This window comes from Mustela putorius, unplaced genomic scaffold, assembly GCF_011764305.1.
Source record: "Mustela putorius furo isolate JIRA1106 unplaced genomic scaffold, ASM1176430v1.1 tig00003911_pilon_pilon_pilon, whole genome shotgun sequence".
Lineage (NCBI taxonomy): Eukaryota > Metazoa > Chordata > Mammalia > Carnivora > Mustelidae > Mustela > Mustela putorius.
In genome coordinates this window covers 2,072,087-2,097,213 of record NW_025422058.1, presented here as the reverse complement: position 1 = coordinate 2,097,213, position 25,127 = coordinate 2,072,087, and the positions used below count along the sequence as shown (strand labels likewise).

General features: G+C 35.8%; 1 protein-coding gene across 8 annotated transcripts in view; it reads left to right on the top strand.

Annotated features, from left to right (window-relative positions):
- The window catches only part of NAV3 (neuron navigator 3), a 597,791-nt gene that overhangs the window by 506,904 nt on the left and 65,760 nt on the right, over window positions 1–25,127 (top strand). For 5 of the 8 annotated variants that reach the window (XM_045069074.1, XM_045069075.1, XM_013056014.2 and 2 more), the window contains 6 exons: window positions 3,467–3,508; window positions 4,921–5,081; window positions 10,795–10,983; window positions 14,188–14,240; window positions 20,953–20,976; window positions 23,447–23,524. In XM_045069074.1, coding sequence (XP_044925009.1) covers window positions 3,467–3,508; window positions 4,921–5,081; window positions 10,795–10,983; window positions 14,188–14,240; window positions 20,953–20,976; window positions 23,447–23,524 — 547 coding nt within the window. The remainder of the gene's footprint in view (window positions 1–3,466; window positions 3,509–4,920; window positions 5,082–10,794; window positions 10,984–14,187; window positions 14,241–20,952; window positions 20,977–23,446; window positions 23,525–25,127) is intronic. The other 3 variants (XM_045069076.1, XM_045069073.1, XM_045069072.1) reach the window with 1 other exon arrangement.

Genomic DNA, 25,127 nt, shown 5'->3' with positions numbered 1-25,127 from the left:
CCAGCCTTAATTCCAGATTCATTTTTTTAAAACATTGACTAAAGCTCTTACCTAGACTCTTACCACATGGCACTAGTTGTCCCTCAATCTAAAATTTCCCACTGTTCTTCCATTTCTCTTGCCTTTGTGAAATGTAAAACATGGCTTCCCTCCCACTGTACCTCTTGGTGTCCTCATGGACACGGACGGCCATGTCCATGAGACATCCCCTGATAAGAGAATTATTTATATTCTCTAAATTCTTTCTAAATATCTATGCTTGATAGTTCCTATGGTAGGCTGCTGATTATAAAATGATGTTTTTCTTCATCAACAAAAAACTGGGCCAAGAGACACAAGACAAACGCAGGGGGATAGAGACTAAACTGTAGCCATTTGCATCTGTGTCCTTTCTAGTTTTGTCATTATAGATAGCATATGTAAAGATCAACTATATACATGAAAACAAGTACTGTTTCATTTAAGCTTCTGGCTCAGAAATTAGGCTTCCTCCAGCATCTTGGATTTAAGTTTCCATGCTTTAAGGTAATGGGCACTTTCGTATGACATTTTTAAGACTTGTAACAAGAAAATCAAATTGTATTGAAAATCTGTTAACAACCTATAGTTTTAACAAATGCATCTTTGATTGTATACTGATAATGTGAGGAAGCCAAGTAACAGTGTCATAAGCACATGCAAATAGGTCATTATTTATTAACCCAAGTCACCTTCCAAATTACTAATTTTTTAAATCACCAATATGGCTGTATTAAGCTGACCATTTAGCCATCAACTTATTTCGCTCACCTTCAGATATTAAAAAATCAGGCATTGGTGGTTCAGTGGTAGAATTCTTGCCTGTCAGGTATCAAAAACCCAGAAAAGTAGACAACTGTTTGTAACCAAGTAAACTTCAAATCAAACCAGAGAATAAATTGAGTTTTATAGATACAAATGTAATGTTAGTATTTGACTTTTATCTGTATTTTAGCAGATGCCAAGATACATTTTCATTTACAAATACACTGACAAATATGTAGTCACAAATTTTCTTTAAGTAAATCTTCTTGTTGTTGATCAGTTTTTGAAATAGACCAGCTTTACAAATGGGATGTTCCAGTATTAAAAATAACCAGATAAACAATTTTTCTAAAATAAAGCTTAGGCTAATTTAAAATAAATTCATATTTTGCCCTTGAGATTCTTAGTGCAATGTATTGATGAATAGTAAAGTGTGAAAAATAAAATAACTTTCCTAGGTATAATATATAATATAAATATTAATTAATTCCTCCCAGGATATTATTGGTTTGAAATAATTTTTGATATGAGAGGTTGTACTTTTTCTTGGGCAGGTAATAGCAATTTATTCTAATCTTTAAAAGTACATTTGAGAAAGTTTATGATCTATTGAAGAGAAAATAAGATCATATGAGAGATCCAGTCTTAATTAGAATTAAGCAGCCAGCTAAGGAAACCAAAGAGCCACACCTGACAGAAAATGTGCTAATGTGTAAATATTGCAAACAAAGTAATTAGAGTGATATGAAAGAGATGTGTAAAAGTTCAGGATTTACTTATCTACAATTTCAAAATATTTTACTGATATATTCATATCTTAACATTATTGAATCAATAGTTTTTCATAAAGCTTTTCACTTGGTTCAAATTCCTTTTTCATTAAAATGTCATAAAATAATAAATAATCACAAAAAATTCTTCAATAATTTTCCCTCCAGCTGCTCCAAATCATGGGTGGCCCCTGAGCCATAACCAGTTCCCAGTTACTTTGTTTAGTTTGTTTTGCTTTTTGTAACCTAACCAAACTTTTTTTTTCCTTACCTAATCAAACTTTAAAAATAATCTAAAGTAGTAATAAACTTTACACATTGCTGGCTTGTTTGGAAATACCAGCTCAAGGAGCCCTGCAGAGCTTCTGTTGGCTTGGAACAAACTGGGCCTGACCTCCTCAGACTGTTGGCTAAAATCCCCCCTCTCCCTTGTTGTTTCCACTGTCTGCGGGTCCTTGCAGGCATAGGAGCTTGTGACCTTTCAGGGTGTGTGGAAAGTGTCTACATTATAAAATGATCAGTATCCAGATTCAATCAGATATTTCTAAAGTTTGAAAAAAACTTCTATAGGCAAATTTAAATGTTTTTTTTTAATTTTTCTTTCATTCAATTCTCTGTGTGATATAAATACGTGCACTTTAGACAATTGATAATTTTGGCAAACAGTGCCTATTTTCAATCTCCTTGGCAATGTCAAGCTTTAATAAATCTGCACGCGTGAAAAAGATAACCTTTAAAATGGTTCATGACCATATTAATGCTTTAGCTTGACCATAGTTCCTATTTATAGGTTTTTCACATTTGTTCAGTCTGATTCCTTTTTGTTTGCTTATGCACACCATGAAAAAACTTTATGTAGTCAAAATGTATACTAGAACTGGTGTCTGCATAACAGGATATTTACCTTATGTGGACATTCCCAATAAATAAAGTCATTTAATGTCTTTGGTTGCTTTCTACTGCAGTGCTAAATAATGGAGTACACATAGAAGAAAACATTTTAGCTTTGAGTGATTAATTTTCAAATTGATGTGTTTGCATTTGTGTTATATCATCCCCATTTTGCATATCCTGTGTATTTATTTTGATCATTGGAGGTTCTACTGGAAGAGAGCTATCATTCCTCAAATTCAAGTTAATTTTATTCTTTGGTTATTCACATGCCAGAAATTGTAACAGAAACCCCTAGACTTGTCCCACTTAGCTGATGACACTCTCTTCTATTTTTAGAGAGGCCATTTCTCATTTTCTCCAGACACAACCTTTCATCCCTTTCTATGGCCAGTTGAGAATTCTTTAAAATAGAGCCAGATAAAACTTAGAGCCTTTTAAATACCTAACTTCGAATTTCCAAAAGATGGCATAGATTAATTCTATTAAATATTTAAATAAATGGTGCCAGAAACATTACATTTCAAGCAGATATTTATTATATTTTTCTTCTCTAATATACAAATGGATATATCTGCCTTTATTTTTATTAAAAATAATATGAATACAAAATTTAAGTATTAAGGTGTTTAATATCTCCTCTGCCCATTAGAAGTTATCACTTTAACTTAGGGAGAGCAGATCTATCCGATTTCTACCTATGATTCTCTTGCATTTGAAATCACAGTGGAAGTCTAGTCAGTTGCACACGGAAGCAAAAACCACCATAGCGGGACCTACAGGGGAATTATGTAAACAAATGACTTAGTCTACCTGCTCATAATCCTGTCACTAAATTATCACCGCACATGTTAAAACAGTAGACCTCTGGTCACTTTGGTTGGCCTTTTCCAATAAGTTAAGCATCAAATATGTGTGACAAAAATTTTATTTTGTGAAGTTTAGAGAACCGTTTTTGTTGGATGTGTAATTTGGAGGTTTTGTTTGCATTATGTCCTTAGGGGTTTTCTTTGTTTTAACAGCATGCAGCTTGACAGAAATACACTACCCAAAAAGGGACTAAGGTAGATATTTCTCTCAGCCCCATTGCTGCCTTTGTCTGTTGTTACGTAAACTTTGTGTGCTGTCTCTCTCCCTCTTTCTTTCTTTGTTTGCAATAAGGTATCTGCCATTGAGGATGGCATCAATTTTAATCCTAATGTTTTCTCTGGCCTGAGGAGTTGATGAGATAAGCCTCTGGTTAGAGATACCAGTAGAGGTCAAGACTACATAAATTAAATCCAGTCTAATGTCATTATTTGGGGAGCAGCAATTTTTGGTAGATTTCAGAACTCACTTCTATAAATTAAAATAAAATTAACTTCCCTAACCTTTGCATCTTGGAGGCATATGCTTGCAAAACCTCGACCCATATAGTCTACAGATGTGGCCAGTTAATGTTGAAAGGTTGAAGGATTCTCTAATTTGAATCAAAGAAAATACATTCTCATCATCAGAGGACAAATACTATAATTAAGGTATGAATTTTTAAAGAATCCTTTTGGTAAAAACTCCGGAGTTTTCATTTCTGTTTTTCAGGAGTGCTAGCCCATTTAGATAGTGAATTAGTCTAGGATAACATAATAATCTCAAAGTCATCATTCAGTTCATCATAAAAACTAAAATGAAAATTTAATCCATGGCCTTCCTTTACTATACAATTTAATCTGCGGAGAGGATAGAAAATGAATGACTAATAGAGGTATAACACATATGAACTTAATGAGTCAACTGTTCTTCGATGTTAAGAATTTATTTACTCTGGTGAAAATGAGCACTGGCCAAATAGGTCTTTCCCTGTTACCCTTTTTCTCGCCAGTCCCTTCATAATAGGAAACAGCTTGCAATTATTCCATTTCAAGATTTTGTTCCAGAAATTCATTTTCTACTAAAGTGAGCCCATTTTTCCCCCTTTTTAAAAAAAAAAAAATCTAGACATGATGTCAAGTGCCATTTTAACCAAATAAATGTGGTATTTTTTAATGTTTTCCTTTTTTTTTTTTTCCAAAAAAGATCTGTCAATTTGTGTTCCATTTCCTATGCCTTTCTGTGGCCATCACCCCAGTTCCCTTGGCTCCTGGCCTAGCCCTGTCTACCATATTTAGTCTGTGCTTTCACCATCTTCACATCCTTCCAAGCACTGTGCTTTTGAGTCCCTCTCAATTAACTTGGCTGTCTGCTCATTGCTTATGATTTTCAACTACATATCTCACAGAAGCATAATTTTCCTTTCAAAATCTTTTATTTTTTTTCCCCCTGTGAGATTCACACAGATGGTGTCAGATCATCTGGAAGAACTAAGCAATTATAATTAGATTCAATCTGTTTGAGAATGTTGTTCAGTCTGAATAGTAAGCTCCTCTCGATTGTTTCCTTGTCCTGGTATTGCCTTGCCCCCGTAGATGTGCTTCAGTGTCTGAGCTGTGCTGTTTTGCAGATACACCCCGTCGTCTCGGCAGGCCAACCAAGAAGAGGGCAAAGAGTGGCTGCGCTCGCATTCCACCGGAGGGCTGCAGGATGCTGGCAACCAGTCCCCTCTGCTCTCCCCTTCCGCCATGTCATCTTCTGCCACGGGAAAATACCACTTTTCCAACTTGGGTAAAATATTCTGAACACCATTTCATCTTGTTTCTTTGACCATCTGCCCTCACAGGAGCACTGCGATCTCTACGCAAAACATGTTATAAAACATATTCACTTAAGGAAAAGATAAAGACACCTTAAGAGTCCCTTTTATTTGTTTGATGGCTGGCTAGTCACAAAACACTTTCTAAAGGTTATGCAGCTTATTGTTGGTGACAATGAGCAACGACTTGACATTGGTACGACGGCTGTGATTTTACAGTCTAGGATCCAGAGGCACAGAGCGGTCATTTCACTCACAAAAAGGTCTCACCATTCATAAGAGGCAGAGGCAGGAATTGATCCCAGAACACCTGACTTCAAGCTTAGGGGTTTTTTTCAGAGTCCTCTTAAAAAACAGTAAAACATCTCCTTGTTTTTTGCTTAAAAACAAGCAAGTTTGCTTGTTTTTAAAGACATTTAAGAAAAAACATTTGCTTAATTTTTTTAAAATCCTTGACAAAATTTATCATACTGTTATAGAAAAACAAACTATAAAATAATTAAGAAGAAGGAAAAAGTAACTCCATGACTTTAAGATCACTTTTTTACAGGTAATCAAAATGAATAGAATTTCAAACCTCTCGTTAAAATGAATATGAATATTCCCTGTGAATGTTTTTTGATAAGTACAAGGAAAAAAAGTGACAAATTTAGCCATTGCATTACTTTGTACTTAGCATCATTTGTATGAAGTGTAAAATCATTTGTATAAATGTCACAGAAAACACAGGGAAGAGTGACAAAGTAATGAAAGAAGTCTAAACATGCCAGTTCTAATTTAATAGACCCAATGCTTTTAAAATTAGATTTCTATTCTATAAAATCACATATGAAGTAGTCTCATTATTATAATAATTATCATTATTTTGCTCCAACCATTTTTCTAGTAATGGACCCACCAGTTGTCCAAATTCTTGAATAGTTTGGGCTTTTCAACTTTTTCAATCCTATAGGACACTCACAGCTCTTTGTTTTCTCTTGTAATTTTTCCTGCTTTACAGAATAAAGCTTTGGCAATAGAAAACAATTATTTTGGTCATGGGTCCATATGAGCTAATGAATTCCTATTAAATACCAAGATTTTGCTGCTACACCTTCACAGGGAGACACTTATTTGCCTCATAATGAAAACAGATAGTATAGCCTTTACTTATAATTGTAATTATAAAACATAGCAAGAAGCTTAAAATTTTAACTTCAAAAACTAAATTGAAAATGTTTTTTATAAACTCATAAGAATATGAAATTAACTCTAATTTTATGCAACATCTGAAATAAAACCCAACTACTTGGAATGATGAGTTTGCTAGATACCCTCTGTCTCCTGTCAATCTTTTCAATACATGACATTAATTTGACTAACTGAATTCGTACCCCCACTATTTTATCATTTATATTGTTTTGATTAAATCCATGTGTTCCATTATTATTTGGAAAAAAAAATGCTCACCACTTACTATGTCTGACCTTGGCAAAGTCAATTTCCTCATCTGTGAAATGGATCCAAAATATCTAGGTTTTATTATGGGGGACTGATTTATGTGTACCAAGACTGATTTATGTGTACCAAGAGAGTATAAGACTTAAAAGACCTTGTTACCTCATCATTTTTATCAGAAACCATGCTTTATGTTATCAGAAAATAGCAGTGTAATTCAAATTCGTCTTACTGCCTCTACCATCATTATCAACATTTTTACCCATTGGGACTTAGAGAGGAAGACCTTCCCCTATATGTCAACACTTTCTCATGTGCCCATCCAAATTTTATAAGCATACATGGCTTAAAATCAGGTGTTCTGAGGTCTATATGCTGTGTTATTTTAAAGAAAAAATGACCCGTTTTAAAAACATGAAATTTATTTTTTGTTGCAGGGTACCTGGGTGGCTCATTTGGGCATCAGACTCTTGGCTTCAGCTTAGGTCATGACCTCAGGGTCATGAAATCAAGACCTGTATGGGGCTCCACACCCAGCACAGAGTCTGCTTAGGATTCTCTCTCCCTCTCCCTGTGCCCCTCCCCTCGCCCATGTGCTAGCTTTCTCTCTCTCAAATAAATCTTAAAAAAAAAAAAAAAAACCTTTTATTGATTTCCAGACCACCTGAATTTATATTTACTAGGTAAGACAGTGGGTACTATTAAAATGTAATCATAACTAAAGATTATTTTATTATTAAATTTTAAAAATGTATCATGGAATTTTTTAATGAGTATGGATAGCATTGTCTTCCAGTTCACTTTGGTCATCATTTGTCTTCAATTTGATCATTATCTCTTCTGAATGATCAGCAAGTGATTACTTAGTAGCAATTAAAATACCTGTGTTTTCTTCATCCTTTTTCCATATTAAAATATTTTAATACATAAAATTTTTAGAAATATTACTGTAAAAAGTCCTATATAATGAACAGAAATCTAAGATCACTTCAGTTACCTCATTATTGGTAGAGTAATATGAGTAAGCTGTGGTTTGTGTGTAGTTCTTGGTGTAGGTATGATCCCTGTAATAGAAACCATTCTACTCAAGAAAGCAAATCAGAACATAACTTGTGTAAACAAAATACATTTTTGTTTGAAATTTTGTTTACTGTTGGTCATAGTCTTTGTGAGGCATCTTATAACTGCCTGATACTTATTGTCATATTCCCACGAGTGACAGTTCCTCAGTCTCATTTTCTCCTTGCTGTAAGGGATAGTAGGAAGAAGTATTACTGTCAGCCGCTCACCTAGGAGTTCTATATATTTGTTGGCTCCTCTTGCATACAGAGTATTGTTTAAACAACTTTATGGAGAAATTTCTATGCTTTTGTGTTCACGGGTTCCTCTACCTTGAGTGCCCTCCTACTCCTCTCTCATATTTACCTTTTAAGCTATTGAGAATTGACCCTCTTCTTCTATATTCATGAAAGTACAGAATCTCAGAGACAGGAGACACCTACCTCTGGTTCAACTATTCAACTACTAGTTAAATACTTATGATAGCTCTAGCTTCTTCCCTAAACCCACCCATGACAGAAACTACTGAATCTAGATATATCACACTTTGAACTTCCTCTTTAAAAAAAAAATCAAATAAAATTTTCTTGAGTTGCTACCTAGTTTCTCTCATTTTTAGAAATTTTGCTGTGTCTCTAAGCTTTGAATGAGTCCAGAGGTTATTTATTCTGCTGTTTCAAAAAATTGTAATTCATGTTGAAACTGAAGGGCAGAGATTGAGACATTTGCCTGAAGCAAATGGAAAGCAAAGCCAGTATAGAATCCCTGTGCCAATTTGTGTACCATTGCAGAAATTCTTTTTGTCCATCATATTTTCATCCTCTGTTGTATAATTTTTCTTGGTTTACTTACATATTAATTTTTGTTCCTTTCAGTCACCACTGCTAGGGGCATGCCATATATATCTTTCTATTCAACCACTGACCCCAAAAACAGAACTGTCATAGACATTAACATAACTGAACATTCTTAAATAGCATGGGTGTAGTTTCAGTGGAGAAGCTATCAAAACTGTTTGTAAATGCAAACTCTTCACTTTAAAAATTCACCCTAATGGGGCCCCTGGGTGGCTAAGTAGGATAAGCCTCTGCCTTTGGCTCAGGTCATGATCTCAGGGTCATGGGATTGAGCCCTGCATCAGGCTCTCTGCTCAGCAGGGAGCCTGTTCCCAACCCCCGCCCCCCACCTGCTGCTCTGCCTACTTGTGATCTCTCTCTCTCTGTCAAAAAAAAAAAAAAAATCACCCTAATCCTCATTATCTCTTGGATGATTTAAGTCACATGTTTTGAAATTATAAAAGGACAATTTACTTGGATAGCTCTGCAACCATTATGCAAAGCCAAATAGTGAGTGAAATGACCTTCTAACTTCTAGATACATATTAACATAATACATTTACAAATGTGTTGAATACTCCATTCATTTAGCAAAGAGACAGTCCATACTGTGGACATAGAATAGGATGATTTACTCTAATCCAGACGCTCTAAACATAAACATCCAAGTCTAGAATGTCCTTCGGTATATCTTCTGGCAGTTGGTTAGCAATCAAATTGAACCATTCAATGCTGGCTGATGGAATGTACCTGAAAGATGTCTCTCTCCCTCCCTCCCACTCTCTCCCCTCGCTCACTCTCTCTCTCTCTCTCACTCTCCCTCTCTTCTCTCTCTCTGTCTCTCTCTCCACCCTCTGCCTCTCTCTCTCCCTTCCTCTCCTCACTCGCCCTCTTTCCCATCTCTCCCCTCTCCCCCCTCACTCTCTCTCTTCCTCACCCTCCCTTCTTTTCTTCTTTCTTTCCTTCCTTCAGGGTTTTCTTTTTTCCAACAGATTGTACACTTTGCACATCCACAATTTCTTTCATCTTTTATTGTATTTCATATATGCACACACAGATATAATTCTAAATCTTTTATTTCTTTCCTTTTTCTTGTCCTTTTTTTTTTTATTCCAATCCACAACCACTCTATCAGAGTGTTGTTCCGTGCATGAATTCATCAAAACCTATAAAACATCCAGCATAGTGTCTGGAAAATAGAAGATATTCCCTTTCATTTGCCTCTCAGTGTATATGCCTCTTACTTTACATTATTTTGAAAGCCAGTCATTATATTAAAAAGAAATGTAATTCCCATGTCAAAGAAAAAAATAGCAAAATTTGAAATGATAATCAGTCATTCTAAACCAGTGACGTGAGTTCCCTAAGTTTTTCAAAGTACCCACAGGTTTTGTGATGGGATAAGTGGTTCCTGTCTCCCACCTCACATTTTCGTAACAACTTACTTTTCTTAAATATGAACATTTGTGATAAATATCTTTCTCAATTTTGTGCTTTGCTTTTGTTCCACATTTTAAGATGGTATTGCTTCTGAAGCAGGTGTACTTTCGGTCAACCACATCTTTCTTTAAATTCATAATTATCAGTTGGCATAAAAAGCTGAGTGTTATTAGAACTCTTTGGCAATGAACCCTAAGTAAATAAATTCTTGTTTCAAATTATGAACATGAGATACTGTTTGGGAAATATAACAGGTTTGTGACATTAGACAGGCTTCCCTCTGGACTCTGGTCTTAGATGCAGTGGAAGAGTTCAGTGTGATTAAACTGATGATAAGCTATAAACCACATATTACATTTCATTTAAAGAAAAATTTCATATTCTTCTTTTATAACTAACTCTGATAATAATGATGGTACTGACCATGGACTTACATAAATTCAGAACTCAGAATGATGAAAGTCTTTGTCTGGAAGCTTCAAAAGCGTCTTCGTGGGACATTTAGGTTTCTTTTGTTTTCTTTTCAATTTTGTTTTTTTCCATTAAAGAGGTGTATTCTTCTTGAAAAGAAACCTACAGAGCCTACGCAGGCAATCTTTTCTTCATAATCTCCAGCAGGATATACCATGCTGTTGTATTTCTAGCATGAACAAAAGAGGTTGCTTGGCAGCTTTGTTTAATATTGCTTTAGAAATTGACATACTGCTGGCCTTGAAAGTGTTAGAGAAAAAAGGGACTCTCCTGAAACTGTTATTGAACATTTCAGGGGCAGACTGTCAGCCTGCCTTCAATAGAGACACCCATTAAATTCACGTTTCCGTAGAATTGGGATCACATTCTCACTTTCCAGCAGCCAACTGTTTTCATCATCCAAGCCCCAGAATAATGAGTCTATGTGTGCTTTGTTTTTCAGTGAGCCCAACCAATCTGTCTCAATTTAACCTTCCTGGGCCCAGCATGATGCGTTCAAATAGCATCCCAGCCCAAGACTCTTCCTTCAATCTCTATGATGACTCCCAGCTTTGTGGGAGTGCCACGTCTCTGGAAGAAAGGCCACGTGCCATCAGTCATTCAGGCTCATTCCGAGACAGCATGGAAGAAGGTAGGCGTAGGGGGAAATAAAGATGGAGTTCCTTTATTTAACTCAGAGATGAAAACTGTCACATCAGTTGCCATTACAAGGATTCCTGAAGAGTAAATAAATGAGTTAAGTGTAACTCTCATTTAGGGAGCCCTGAAGCTTGAGGAGGTTTTAATCTGCATTACCTTCTGTTTCTTTATGCATTTGGAAGTGTGCCAGAAATTGTGTAGATTAATACTTGGTTATATAACAGTTCAGAACAAATTTGGTGTTCTCATACTACCACACATTGCCAGCTTGTATTCTCAGAAACTCCCTCTGGTGTTGGTTCTTGTTATATCATAATAGAATTCATATCATGTCTACTTTTTGTCTTCTAAGTTTCATTTTCTTATCCAACGTAATAAGGTTCTATGTGAATACTTTCTAATAGTTCTATTCAAAAAACTCAGGAGACAATTGATGTTCAAAGGTATGTAATTTTTTTTAACTATATAACTGCAGGTATGAAATTTGATAATTAATATTTGAGAGATTTTCCTCTTTGATTTAATGAATGATTTTTAAAAGTATCCATAATGAAAAATTGTGGCAACACATACTATAAAGCATATCAGCTAAGAATAAAATAAAGGTAAACATAAAAGTTTAAATTGATCAGAATAAAATCAGACATTTTTATCTTTGGGGTAAATACCTAGGAGTGCAATTGCTTGCCCTCTGCAAGGATGTAGATAAAACTAGATGAAGCTAAGCAAAATAAGCCAATCGAAGGAAGATAATTATCACAGGATCTCACTCATATGTGGAATTTTAGAAACAAACCAGAGGAGCATAGGAGAAGGGCGGGAAAAATAAAACAAGACCTAATCAGAGAGGGAGGAAAACCACAAGAGACTTTTAACCATGGGAAACAAACAGAGCTGCTGAAGGGAATGGGGTAACTGGGTGAGGGGCATTAAAGAGGGCACGTCGTGTGATGAGCACTGGGTGTTGTATACAACTGAAGTATCTCTGACCTCTACCACTGAAACTAATAATACATTATATATTAATTGAATTTAAATTAAATTAAATTAAATTTTAAAAAAGAACAAAACCAATATAAAATCAGCCAACTATCCTAGTCTTTAATGATTATATATAAAAGAAAGGACTCCAGATCCTGAAATATATCGAGTTGTAAGCCTCTGTTCATCCATTTATTTGTGGTCTGAACTTCGGCCAATTTCTTAACTTTATCAGTCAGTGCTAATTCCTGCATCTGTAATCTCACAGATTTGTCATGAAAATGAAATGAGGGAGTAGTTCTGTTCCTTTCTCTTTCTCCTTCCTACTTTCTTAAAGGCTCTTCCGATTCAAAGTCTAGATAGCTATGAGCATTGATTTTATGCTTTCTGGCCACTACTGCCCATTTAATCTGCTGACACTAAATCAGTTGACCATCATTGCCACTACCTTTGGGGACATTAACTGAATGATGGAGTTCATCGTGACAGTAGATTACACCCTGGGAGTCTCCTGATTGTGGCAGACTAGATGGACCAAATTGAACTAATTGGAAATGTAAAGTCATTGCTTTTTTGAGATGGTTCTATCACTCTCTTCACAGACTGGCATCTTATAATACCATAAAAATAATTTGCTGTGCATACTGATGGCTCTTCTAGAGTGCCTCATTTACAGATGGAATGCTCTTCATATGCTTGGGAAAGTCTGGCCTTCTGTGTATGAGGTTTAAATAATCTCAATTACTGAACACCAGTCTGAGTGGGCAAGATGGCTTTCAGATGCCCATACACTGAACACTGACCTATTTTAATTCTTACATTGTGGTCTACAATCAAGGGATTATTGAACTAGTGAGGTGGAAGCGGCTTTACTGATGCCCTCTCTGCTCAATGATAACTGTGAAGATAAAGAAACAGCCACACAGTAGGAGGTTTAGACCCCTAAATAACAAGTAGCAGCAACAGAGCAGAATTAGGATCTCCCGATTCATTGTCCACCTGCCTTCTGCACACCGTGCCAAAAATCTTAGTGCATTCTGGTGCATACTTAGTGCATACTGTTGTTGGAGGTTGAAAGAATGTGGAATTGTATTTGTATTGTGTTCTTTAGATGACTAACATTTTGCCCACCTCACAGAGTGGTGACAGTTGCTTGAGCGAGATATCTGGGAGCTGTCCTTCATTGCTCTTTTGACCACATGTTTATATGAGTGAAGTCAGTTTTAAAGAGGTTCTTCCTGGAGTCCCTCAAATTCATCTCTATTTTGAGACCCACTGCCACAATCCTACCTTTGTAGTACCAGAGAGTATTTTTTACTCTATTGCAATTATCTTCTTAGTTGTATACCTTTCTACTTTTCTTTTTAAGCTCCTAGGATTGTGTCATCATTTTTATAGTGCCACAAACGAGGAAGGGCCTGTCACATTGGGTGGGCCCAACTAATGTTTGTTGAATGGATGAATATTCAGAAATAACTTTACCCCACAGTGAAAAGAGGAAGGACTTTTCTACAAATATAATTAAGCACACTTTTACCACCCATTGGGCTTCATACATCAGATGTGCAGAAATATAAAACAGTCTATCAATTGTTTAAAATGGTATTTTGGTATACCTCAGTAAAAGACAGTATGCAATTTCCATTCTTAATTTCAGTGAGACACTACCTTGAAATAAGCATTTTTTTCTATGATTAGAAGTACAAAAGAAACAATAATTTTCCATTTAAAAGAGTGTAATCAACTCATCACAGATAATGTTGAAATAGCAAGTTCAATAAAATGCTTATTCCCCTGAAAGCATACAGTGAAAACAGTGAAAATGGATCTCTGTTGTATAAAAATGAAATAAATAAAACACATAAAGTTTTTTTTTAAGTTTAAAAGTTTTTGGCAACTTTATTTTAGATTTCCACTATTTTCTGGTTATTTATTCTGTGGACGTTTACTATAACTTTAAATAAACCCAGTCTTCTCAAAGGGCTTGTGTTTGTCCAATCCTGTCTAACGTGATGAAGGAAGTATTTTAGGGGGACAGGTGTGGGACCTTCCCATGTCTCAACAATTTGACCTCAAAAAAAATAACAGCAGAATTGCCCTCCGATTCTTAGATCTAGCTGTTACTATTTTACTCCCCCGCCTCCCTATTCTCCGCTCTCCAGCAAAGACCTGCTGGTTCTGAGCTGACTTCATTGTTCTTTTTTGCTTTTTCCAGTTCATGGTTCTTCATTATCACTGGTCTCCAGCACTTCTTCTCTTTACTCAACAGTAAGTATCCGCTGTGAAAAGAAAGCTTCTACTGTTTCCAAGCACACAGATGATTCAGTAGATTGATATTGACACAGAAGTTACACGGTGAGATAAGGGTGTGTTCTGAGTGACCTCATACCCCATCCACGGACAGGTGCCGCTGGGCCAGCCCCTCTTTGGCCCGCTTAGATATGCCTTCACTTGACTTTTGTGTGCTTAGGAAAATCAGTGAGTGCATGAAAAACTGAATCTCGTAAAACCTATTGGGGTATGTCTGGGAATCCCTGAACCCATGTACTGGGCTATACCATAAATTTATGATATTGACTAGTTTTCCTTGTTCAGATCTCTGAGCCATGACTGGTGACGGTCCTATGGTATTTTCTCTATAAGAGTGATGTCTATTTATTTATTTTAAAGATTTTATTTATTTGTCAGAGAGAGAGAGAGCACAAACAGGGGGAGCAGCGAGCAGAAGGAGAGGCAGGTTCCCCACTGAGCAAGGAGCCTGAAGCAGGACTCGATCCCAGGACCCTGGGATCATGGACTAAGCCGAAGGCAGATGCTTAACTGACTAAGCCACCCAGGCATCCCAAGAGTGAGATCTATTTAGTTTACTGAATTTCACTGGGACTTGAGCAGTGAATAATCCTAAATCCAGTACTGAAACGTTCATAAAAAGTTCAGTCTTTGCTGTCACTGATCAATTAAGCGTGATGGGCAATACTAATTGTTTTACTCATTTCATTAGGTTTCAATGTTAGGGCCCTCCTTTTAGAAACTCATCTTGCATAGTTACTGCTTTGGATAGTTACTCAAGATCAGACTACTGTTGGGAGAGACAGTATTTTTCACATCATTTCTCCTTTTAATTTGCCAATTACACTCTATAAATGAAAAAATCACTATTGTTATTTAAATTTACTGCTTTGGCAAATGGATAAGAAGTGAGAAAGGTGAAATGTTTTGGAAAAAAACAGATAAAAGAAATACATTAACACTGAGTGTCCCTCCTAATTGGCCCAATGCCCCTGCTTGTTGCGGGATGTGCTCGGACTTAAACCATTGTGGTTGAATCTATGCTTAACATCAAAAGATGCAGCATGAGGGGTGCCTGGGTGGCTCAGAGGGTGAAGCTTCAGCCTTCGGCTCAGGTCATGATCTCAGGGTCCTGGGATCAAGCTCCGTGTCGGGGTCCCCGTGCAGTGAGGGGTCTGCTTTCCCCTCTGCCTCTCCCCTCCACTCTTGCTCTTTCTCCCTCTCAAATGAGTAAATAATTTTCTTTTTAAAAAGATGCAGATTGATTAAATATTTTAAATATGTGCAAAAATAGTATTTGGATAAAATTACCTTCATTCAGCCTGAGAAAAACTCAAGAAGAAAAGGAGAATGGTTTAAGGGAAGACAAATGGCCAGTTAGTATGTAACCAGAGTCCACTAGAAAATTGTGTGATAATAAAAATGCTCTGTCTTGCACTAATACAGTAACCTCTGGCCATGTGTGGCTGTTGAGTATTTGTTGTGTCTCTGGTGTGATGAAGGAACTGAATTTTTAAGTTTCATTAATTTAACTTTCAGTAGGCACATGTGCCTAGTAGCTACTATATTGGATATTGCAGGTTTATAGGGAACAGAGAAGGGACATTTAAAAACTGTAGAAACTGTAAAAACCGTCTGACTCTTGGTTTTGGCTCTGGTCATCATCTCAGGATTGTGAGATCCAGCCCCACATTGGGTTCCATGCTGGGAATGGAGCCTTCTTAAGATTGTCTCTCTCCCTTGGGGCACCTGTGTGGCTCAATTATTAAGCGTCTGCCTTCTTCACAACCCCAGCGTCCTGGGATGGAGCCCAAATCGGGCTCTCTGCTCAGTGGGAAGCCTGCTCCTCCCTCTCCCACTCCATTTGTGTTCCCTCTCTCGCTGTGTCTCTCTCTGGCAAATAAATAAAAGTCTTAAGGGGTGCCTGGTTGGCTCAGTGGGTTAAGGCCTCTGCCTTCGGCTCAGGTCATGATCCCAGGACCTGGGATCGAGCCCCGAATCAGGCTCTCTGCTCAGCAGGGAGCCTGCTTCCTCCTCTCTCTGCCTGCCTCACTGACTACTTGTGATCTCTATCAAATAAATAAATAAAAAATCTTAAAAAAAAAAAAGTCCTAAAAAATACATATATTTTCTCCCCCACCTAAATAAATAAATAAATAAGAGCAGATGTCAATCAGAAAGCATGAAAGAGAAATATTATAGTATCAGTATGATACAAAATGGAAACAGATTAAAATAAAGTGACTATATATGTATACGTTTATGCCAAAATTTAGAAATAAAAATACCCTTGTGTTATGTGTGAAAAGAATGGATTAGGTGATCAAGCCACATTAGAAGGTGATTTTTAGGATATTAGGGAATTCAAATAGTTGTACAGAACATGATAGAAATTATATTCTTGAGTTCATAAATAATCTAGAGTTAATTCAAATAAATGCGTATTTGGAGGACTGATAAAGAGAAAAATCAGAGATAATGAGGAGTCCTTTTGGCTTCTGTCCCCCATTATCATGCACTGAGATTCCACTGGCAATGAGAAAATATCTGTGAAAGTGCTTTTTAAACCATGAAGGCAAAAGGGAATTTTATCATTATTTTTCACGCCTATAAGGACTGGGGATCCAGATTCATTTGATTTGCATTCTTGCCTAACTCTATCAGCGGCTGTTGTGTGACATCAGGCAGGCTGCTAAGTGTCTCTGGACTATACCTGTGAAATAAAATTGGAAAACAACCGCCAGGCCTATCCCGTCTATCCCGTGGGTCTCACATAATTACTAGAGAAGACCAGGAATATTGTATACCATAATTATAAAAATTAATATTATAAATTAAAATTAATTATAAAAATGATAAGAAATAAATATTGTATACCATAAATTATAAAAATTATGGTGTCCTACATGGTTCTAAGAGCACTGTTTATATCAGAGTCTATGTGAATTGCATCTTTTGAAGTTCTGCAGTATATAGCTAATACACAACTGCATGGCGTGCCTTCATAAAATAATTTAAGTGTCTATGGGGAGAAAAAGTCCTTTTTTTTTTTTTTTGGTTAAAAGAAGAATATTAGGCTCACGACTCCTGGCTGGCTCAGTCGGCTAGCATCTACCTTTGATTTAGGTCATGATCCCAGAGTCTTGGAATCAAGCCCACCAGGCTCCTTGCTCAGTGGGAAACCTGCTTCTCCCTCTGCCTGCCCCTCCCACTGCTTGTGGGCCCTCTCTCTTATACTGACAAATAAATAAATAAAATCTTTAAAAAAAAATTCTGAACTTAACAACATTCTAAATTGAAAAAAAAAAGAATATTAAGCTCTATCTGCTCTTATTAGGCAAAATTCTGTTTTTATGAACCATGAGTACGAACCTTGTTTACTCTAACATCATGTATATAGATTATAGAAGTATATATTTGCTGTATGTATTTCACTTAGAGATAATAAAACTAATAGCAATGGCTTGTTGCAAAGAACATTTACCTGTAAAGTCATCAGTCTAACAAATCTCATTGGAAGGACTCTCCCCCTGTAGATCTTTTAAAGCTTCTGTCATTAATGGTTCGGTAAATTTTCCAGAGTATCTTGTTATACAGTTGAGTATATCACCTTACAGAATTCTGAGCAGAAAGATTGCAGGAATTTGTATATTGGTTGGAAATCACAGGCCTAATTTCATCTCCCAAGTTGTTACCTTTGGCAAACTTAAGATGTGTGCTTGTGTTTAAATCCAAGCCAACACTGTGAAATCTGGAGCTTTTATCTAAAAATGCAAATTGCTAAATTCTTTTAATGTCATCAGAATATGGAGCAACACTGAGGTTAAATTCCTCCAGGTTTACCGTCACTTGGCATCACCCTCTTTAGATGTTGGCCTGTCTTCTCAGGCTGGTTCCTGCCTCTGCCACCTCTTCTTTTCTTCCTCAGTTTGGGTTCTTAGTTATGACTGTGCTGTTGTTTTTCTCATAGGAAAGACCTACTGCTTATTATCCATATCTCTATGAAAAGTGGGGAAAATAGGCTGAGGAAGGCTGTGTGATTTTTCTTTTTAATTCTAGAGCTCTTTTTTTATTCTTTATATTCCTGGCACTTTGATCCTTGCAGTAAATAGCTTCTTTCTGACTGATTATATACTAAACACTTTATTGAATCTGTTTTGTACTTGGAATCTAATTTATAGTAATAAGAGCAGGAGCTACATTTGGTTCATTAACATATTTCTTAATACACAGCTAATGCTGAAGGAAATTTTTTTTAGTAACTTTGAATGGGTTAATGAATGGCCAATTAATGGTTTATGGAATAAAGAATCATCTGATGTATTTTTATTTAGGCAAAATGTTTTATACTGTCTACCATCCTTCAGGACACTGAGCTTGGTTCAAAACCATCATTTAAAAATGGCAAGTAATCACGTCCCATCATCATTAATCCCAAGCCTAAATCGCTGAAAGAAACATAATGTTAATATCCCGCCACACTGCTTCAGCTTGATGATAACACCTTACCTAGTATTAATAGCCACGGGGTATAAACAGAGGCAAAGATTAAGGAAAAAGATTATTCTGAAAACACAAGGACAAGAAAAGTCATTATTATATATAATACCTATAGAATTAATATATAATGGTTATGCTTATGGGTAGTATATATAACTTACTTGAGGCTATTTTAATGAGAAAATATATCTTCATAACTTTTTTGTTAAGTAGAATACATTGCTTTTTTTTAAACATACAAATTATTTATTATCAGTTTTACATAATCCTGGTAGGACTTGGAGCAGGATTTGGGCAGAATATAGTGGCAATAAACATGTGAAGTTCTAGGGAAAACAAATAGTCACAGTTAATTGTACCATATGTCTTAAGACAAACAACTTCCAGCTTTCTTTGGCTTTAAGATGAAATTTCTATCTTAAAATGAGTTCTCTACTTCTGATTTAGAAACAAACTGTATCTAAGACCTTAAAATTATTAGAATTAAAAAAATAAAATCTTCCCTTAAAAATTAAAGTTGGGATGTAAAATATTCAAGTCTTACAATAGCATTGATTTTTCTTGATTTTTATTTTTTTTTTTATTCTAAAGATTTTATTTATTTACTTGACAAAGAGAGATCACAAATAGTCAGAGAGGCAGGCAGAGAGAGAGAGAGGAGGAAGCAGGCTCCCTGCTGAGCAGAAAGCCCGATGCAGGGGCTCGATCCCAGGACCCTGAGATCATGACCTGAGCTGAAAGCAGAGGCTTAACCCACTGAGCCACCCTGGTGTACCTAGCATTGATTTTTAAAACAGTTTCCTTATAAAGGCTATTAGGATTCTACTGTTTAACTACTCTGTTATTTAAATACTATATTATTAACTATACATTATTTTTAAGAGTAGAGAAAATACAGGAAAGAGAACACTCAAGAAATACTTATGCATAAAAATATCTTTTTATTTATTTATTTTCCTTTGTTTTATTTTATGTTTTCTGTAGAAAAAAAAGGGGGGTATAAAAAAGTAGTTCAGGTACTTCTGCATCAATTAACCAGGCAATATCCCCAAAGGAGAGATATATGCATAAAAATATCTTTTTATTTATTTATTTTCCTCTGTTTTATTTTATATTTTCTGTAGAAAAAAAGGGGGTGGGGATAAAAAATAGTTCAGGTACTTCTGCATCAGTTAACCAGGAAATATCCCCAAGGGAGAGATAGGAGATAAGAGGTTTTTTGGTTTTTTTTGCTTTGAAATGGCTCAAGGGAACCGGCAGATTTGTAGTGTTCAGCGATATTTTCATTCTCCAGCTTTTTCCAGAGTAAGGGAGCTTCCCAAATGTAATGGTACACATAACTCATTTTCTGGCGTTTTGCAGCCCAGCACAAAGAAGAAAAACAGAACTAGGAATTTTCTGTAACTGAGTCCAAAACAGCCTGTGAGTTCCTCCAGCAGTCCTCATTGCCATAATGTGTATGACTCAAGATGTTTGCCAGCCACTTTTATCACCATCTTGACACTGGGCATTTTACTGTTTTGCTGACTTGCAGCTCAGTAAACTTAATGAATCATCATTAAAGACAGTGAAAGAAGATAGAAACTAATGAACTGCTTTTCTGTGGCTATCAGTAGAGGCCAATATGTTCTCTCCAGCTTTATTTGGCTTTTTTTTTTTTAATGATATATAAATCACAGAGTGAAATTAAGACTCCCAAGTCTCAGCTGAAGATCTCCCTAATATCATGGAGTGCATTTTCTATTATATGTCTGAAAAAAATCTGTCATTTCCTTTTTTAGAGTATAATTTTATAACTACTTTTGTTTTTGTTTCTTATAGACTGAATCTTAGAGTAACATTGTCTTTAATTCCAACTTTGCTTTTAAGGCATGTTATATATCCATGAATCAAATGACCTACATTTTCAATATACCATTTATATATAGGGAAGCATTAATTTGCAATACTAAAGGTTCCTATCATAATGATAATATAATAATACCATCATAATTATAATGTATAAATACAATATAAGTATCAGTCATTGATAATAATATAAAATAAGATGTATTTTACTATCATATGTATTTTACTAGTCTTATGTTGGGTCATAGTATCTTAATTATACAATGGAATGATTCATTTATACTTGTGGGACAAAATGACATTGGTTATTTATAGATGAATTTTTACCTTTTGTCTTTTACAGGCTGAAGAAAAAGCTCATTCAGAGGTAAAGTTTGTAGCATGCTTGTATTTGACCCTTTGTTTACATTTGTGATGAAATGAATGTTTCCACCACTGGAGGGCTCTATGATACAGTGGCATAGCTCTCCCGTGCTGCTGATGGAAGCAATGCTCTAGTTGTTAAATGGTTTTTGGTATTTACTCATAAAGAAAATGAAAGGAAGTTTTTAAAAGCAAGCCCTCCTCTCACGTTCTAGAATGGAGTTTGAGATCAACAACTAACAAATTGCCTGTAGTACTAAGCACTCATTGAATCTGCTGAATGAATGAATGTGTGGTCTTGCACGTTTATTGTAGTCTCCTTTCCCCAGCGCCTGTGAGATTAACTGCATAGGATTAATGAAACTGTTGAATCTTAGGCACCAGACCTCCACAGTAGAAGCTACCAGCATCCCAGCCCATCTGTTTCATGCCAGAATTTTTCTTCTCTAATAGCCACTTTATGTCTAGTGTGGTATATAGAACTAATCACACACATTTCACAAATACTTTGTTGCAATCATGTACGAATCAGATTGCAACCTGGAGAGAATATTCTTTTTATTTCCCTTTGTGAAATAATTGTCCTACCCAAGGAGAGCAGGACTTTAATTAGACCTTTATTCAGAATGTGGTAATGACTATTTGATTGGCTTACACTGAGGCAATCAGACCACAGAGAATATCAGTGTCTTGGTAGTAGCTTTTGCAAAGGAACTCCTTGCCTTACTTTGCTTTATGTAAAATTTATGCTGTGTTTAAAAATATCAAAATAGTATTGATTATAGCAATTTGATCTTTATAATTGCTATACAAAAAAGTGAATATGTTTAGGAAAAAAAAAAACCCTAGAGTATTTTATTTACATGGACAGGACAACACTTCTAATTTGGTTATAATATGGTTACTGAGGTATTCAAATGTTGCCTATTTGCCTGATTAGTACTTCTCTGACCTCGCCTTGTATCATTCCTCCCCTTAATGGGTCATGGTTTTTTAAAAATAGTTTACATTATTAAAAGGTTTCCAAGATCACATTGTAAAGGATCTTATAATAGATACTATTAATTTGAGAAAGGCTCTTTGGATTTGTATTGGTTTAAGATATAATAGATGGTCTGTTTTCTGGGACTATAGGTGGTCATCATTCAAATATAAGTCAAGTCCTATTTGGGGCTAGTGTATCTCCTTTTAAAAAAACCAGGAACAAAATGGATTCACATTTGGTGAAATTATGTAAGTGTCCACAGTTTCTGCTTCCAGCTTAAAGTCCACAACTTTCTTTGAGTTCCTCAATGTTGACTGCCATTTCTTTTCCACAAAAGAGGGGGGAAGAAAAAAAGACAGTTAATGAACTATGTCAGGAATGCTCTTTCAAACTGAAACAGTATCCCAAAAGTCCACCCACGGCAACAGAGACTTCTTTTTGCAGAAATGAGAAGAATTAGAGTGCAATGTTTGGCATCTAAGTAACTAAGAACCTTTGAGACCAGAAGTCTACTTATAGACTTAGCCTCAGATGGTAGTCGATGCTTTACCCTTACTAATCTGTGTTCACATGTCTCAGCAACAGGAGGCATGCAGATTTATTTGCAGAAAGTGCTTATATTAACCATTTAAATGCGATATGAAATATTGCCTTTATTTGGTTCAATTTTATTTCACTGTGAACTTAGCTAAAGAGGAAGGCAACTAGCATATTTGTTTTGTTGGCTTATCTAATTATTTGAACAGTATTACTAAATTCCCCCTCAGTTTTAAACTGTAGGTAATCTATAAAGCATTTCTTCTCTGAATTAATAGTAACTCAATGCATAACAGGAATTATAATAAAGATTTGGGAAGGTTTCTCTGAGTGTTAGTCATTGAAACGCTACCTAATAAAATTATTTTCAAATATGGACTCAATATATCTGGAAATAAGCCAACTTTCAGTGACTCCAGGATAGTCTACAGCTTCTGGAAGTTGCCAAACTACAGAAAATTAAAATAAGCATGCATCAAAAAAACTGAAATTTTTTTTGCTAAAACTCCATGCTAAACACTATGCTAGAATATTCAGTACTTTTTGCTAAATGAGGACCTAGAAGAAATGTGTATGTGTATATTTAGTTTTTAAAAAGAAAATATTTTACTGCCTGAGCTTTATTATCACTAATTCCCAGAGCTAGAAAAATCAATAGAGAAAGTCAGCTGATTCTAGAGCCAGGAAAGTGGAACCATGGAGCAAGCAAGCATCCTTTAAGCATTTGAGTCCTAACCTTGAACATAGTCACTTACCTCTCCTGACACGTGGAATTCCACTGTTACTATATATTTAGCTAGTGCTCACATTTCTTTGGTTTTTCAGGAATTAGTACTGATACACTAATTAAGAGGTTGCATGAGCGAAATACAGTATTTACTTTCTTGGATTGAATTCTTAGTTTTAAGGAAAAATCTAGCTTATTGAACTGATCTTTTTAAATTACACTCAGCAAATCCACAAACTGCGGCGAGAACTGGTTGCCTCACAAGAAAAAGTTGCTACCCTCACATCTCAACTTTCAGCAAATGTAAGTCACTTTTGATTCTTTTTTTGATATATTAAAACAGATTTGTATGTAGTAAATGGGATAATTTTGCAAACTTTAAATGTCCCAAAACAGTCTTCAGTCACTCATATAAAGGTAAACTTTCCTGCACATTGAGTAAACCCTAATTGACATGGTTAATTTTTATTTCTTCTAAAGTTGGAAATATTAGTAACAGTTTCAAGAGCTATCTCTTTTCTTATGTCTTATTTTTATTACTCTCCTTAGATTTTTTTTTTTTTTTCAAGCCACCATACGGTTGGGGGTTGATAGCTATTAACTTTGGAAGATAAAAAATTCTATGTGCCCTGACTTCTTCAGTGCAATTTAGTTAAGCATCCAATTAAATCCCATCCCCCCCCCCAAAAATAGGTTCAAATTTGGGTATCTAAGCAATACTGTAAATGAGAGATAGTTCTCTTAAAAATTTTGGCAGCCTTCTCACAACAGTTTGACCCATTGAGAATGGCAAAAAAAAAATGCCAACAAAGACCATCAATAATATTAACATTTATTGGATATCTTTCAGTGTGCTAGGGAGTCCTGAGAACAGATGCAGAATAGTACAGGGGACCGTGTGGCATTGTGCCTGGTCCTAAGCAGTGTAGAGTCGGGAGCAGCAGTGAGGACTAAGGAAGCTCCTGCTGTTTTGCCATATGTCCTGCCACATCCCTTCAACATTAATCTGCTCAGTTGGATGGTGTAGCTTTGGGACCCTCATCTGCCTCACTAATCCCTGCTCTCCATTGAGGTTTTTCTACATCCTGGACAAAGCAGGACATAGCAAGAGAGAGCAGGTGTAGTCCCACAGGGTAGGACTTGATTAAGAGGGATTTTAAGGATAAAAAGTATGGTAAAATATAACTTCCACAGCATGTAAGGAAGTCATTTCCCTCACCGTAGATTCATTTTCACAGTGTGTTTGAAGGGGTTTTATCTTCTCAACTTTGGGAGAATCAGATTAATTTGGGATTGTGTGTATTTATTTTTATAGATGTTGTCGGGGGATTGTTAAAATTCAGAGTTTTAGAGAATTTGGGGGCAATACTGGAAGAGAACGGAATTATTTAAGCTATAGTTTACATATAAGAATAAGTCTTAAATAGTTCAGAAGCAGCTATAAATTTTATACTAGAGGCTGGATGAATAATAGTTTAAAATACTCTGTCTGGGCTCCTGAATCTTTACCAAGAGGACATATGATAGTGTAAATGTCAAATGTAAGTGTCAAAAACACACTGGGTTGGGTTTATCTTTTATGAGGAAGGCTCAGTGACAGGCCCTATGCCTTGGATAACCAAGATATTTGTAGATGTCTTTAATGATTCATCAGGATTTTACTTTATTGTGTAAATGTCTCTCGCCTGAATTTATATACGCAGGTCTTAGCATAATAAACATCCTCTCTACATTATGGAATTGGGGCTTTTCTAGTATTTTTAAAGTGTTGCCGTTTAAAAAGCATTACATGCATATGGTATTAAAAGGGAAAACTGAAACTAAAAAAAGTATATAATAAAAAATATAGGGCGCCTGGGTGGCTCAGTGGGTTAAGCCGCTGCCTTCGGCTCAGGTCATGATCTCA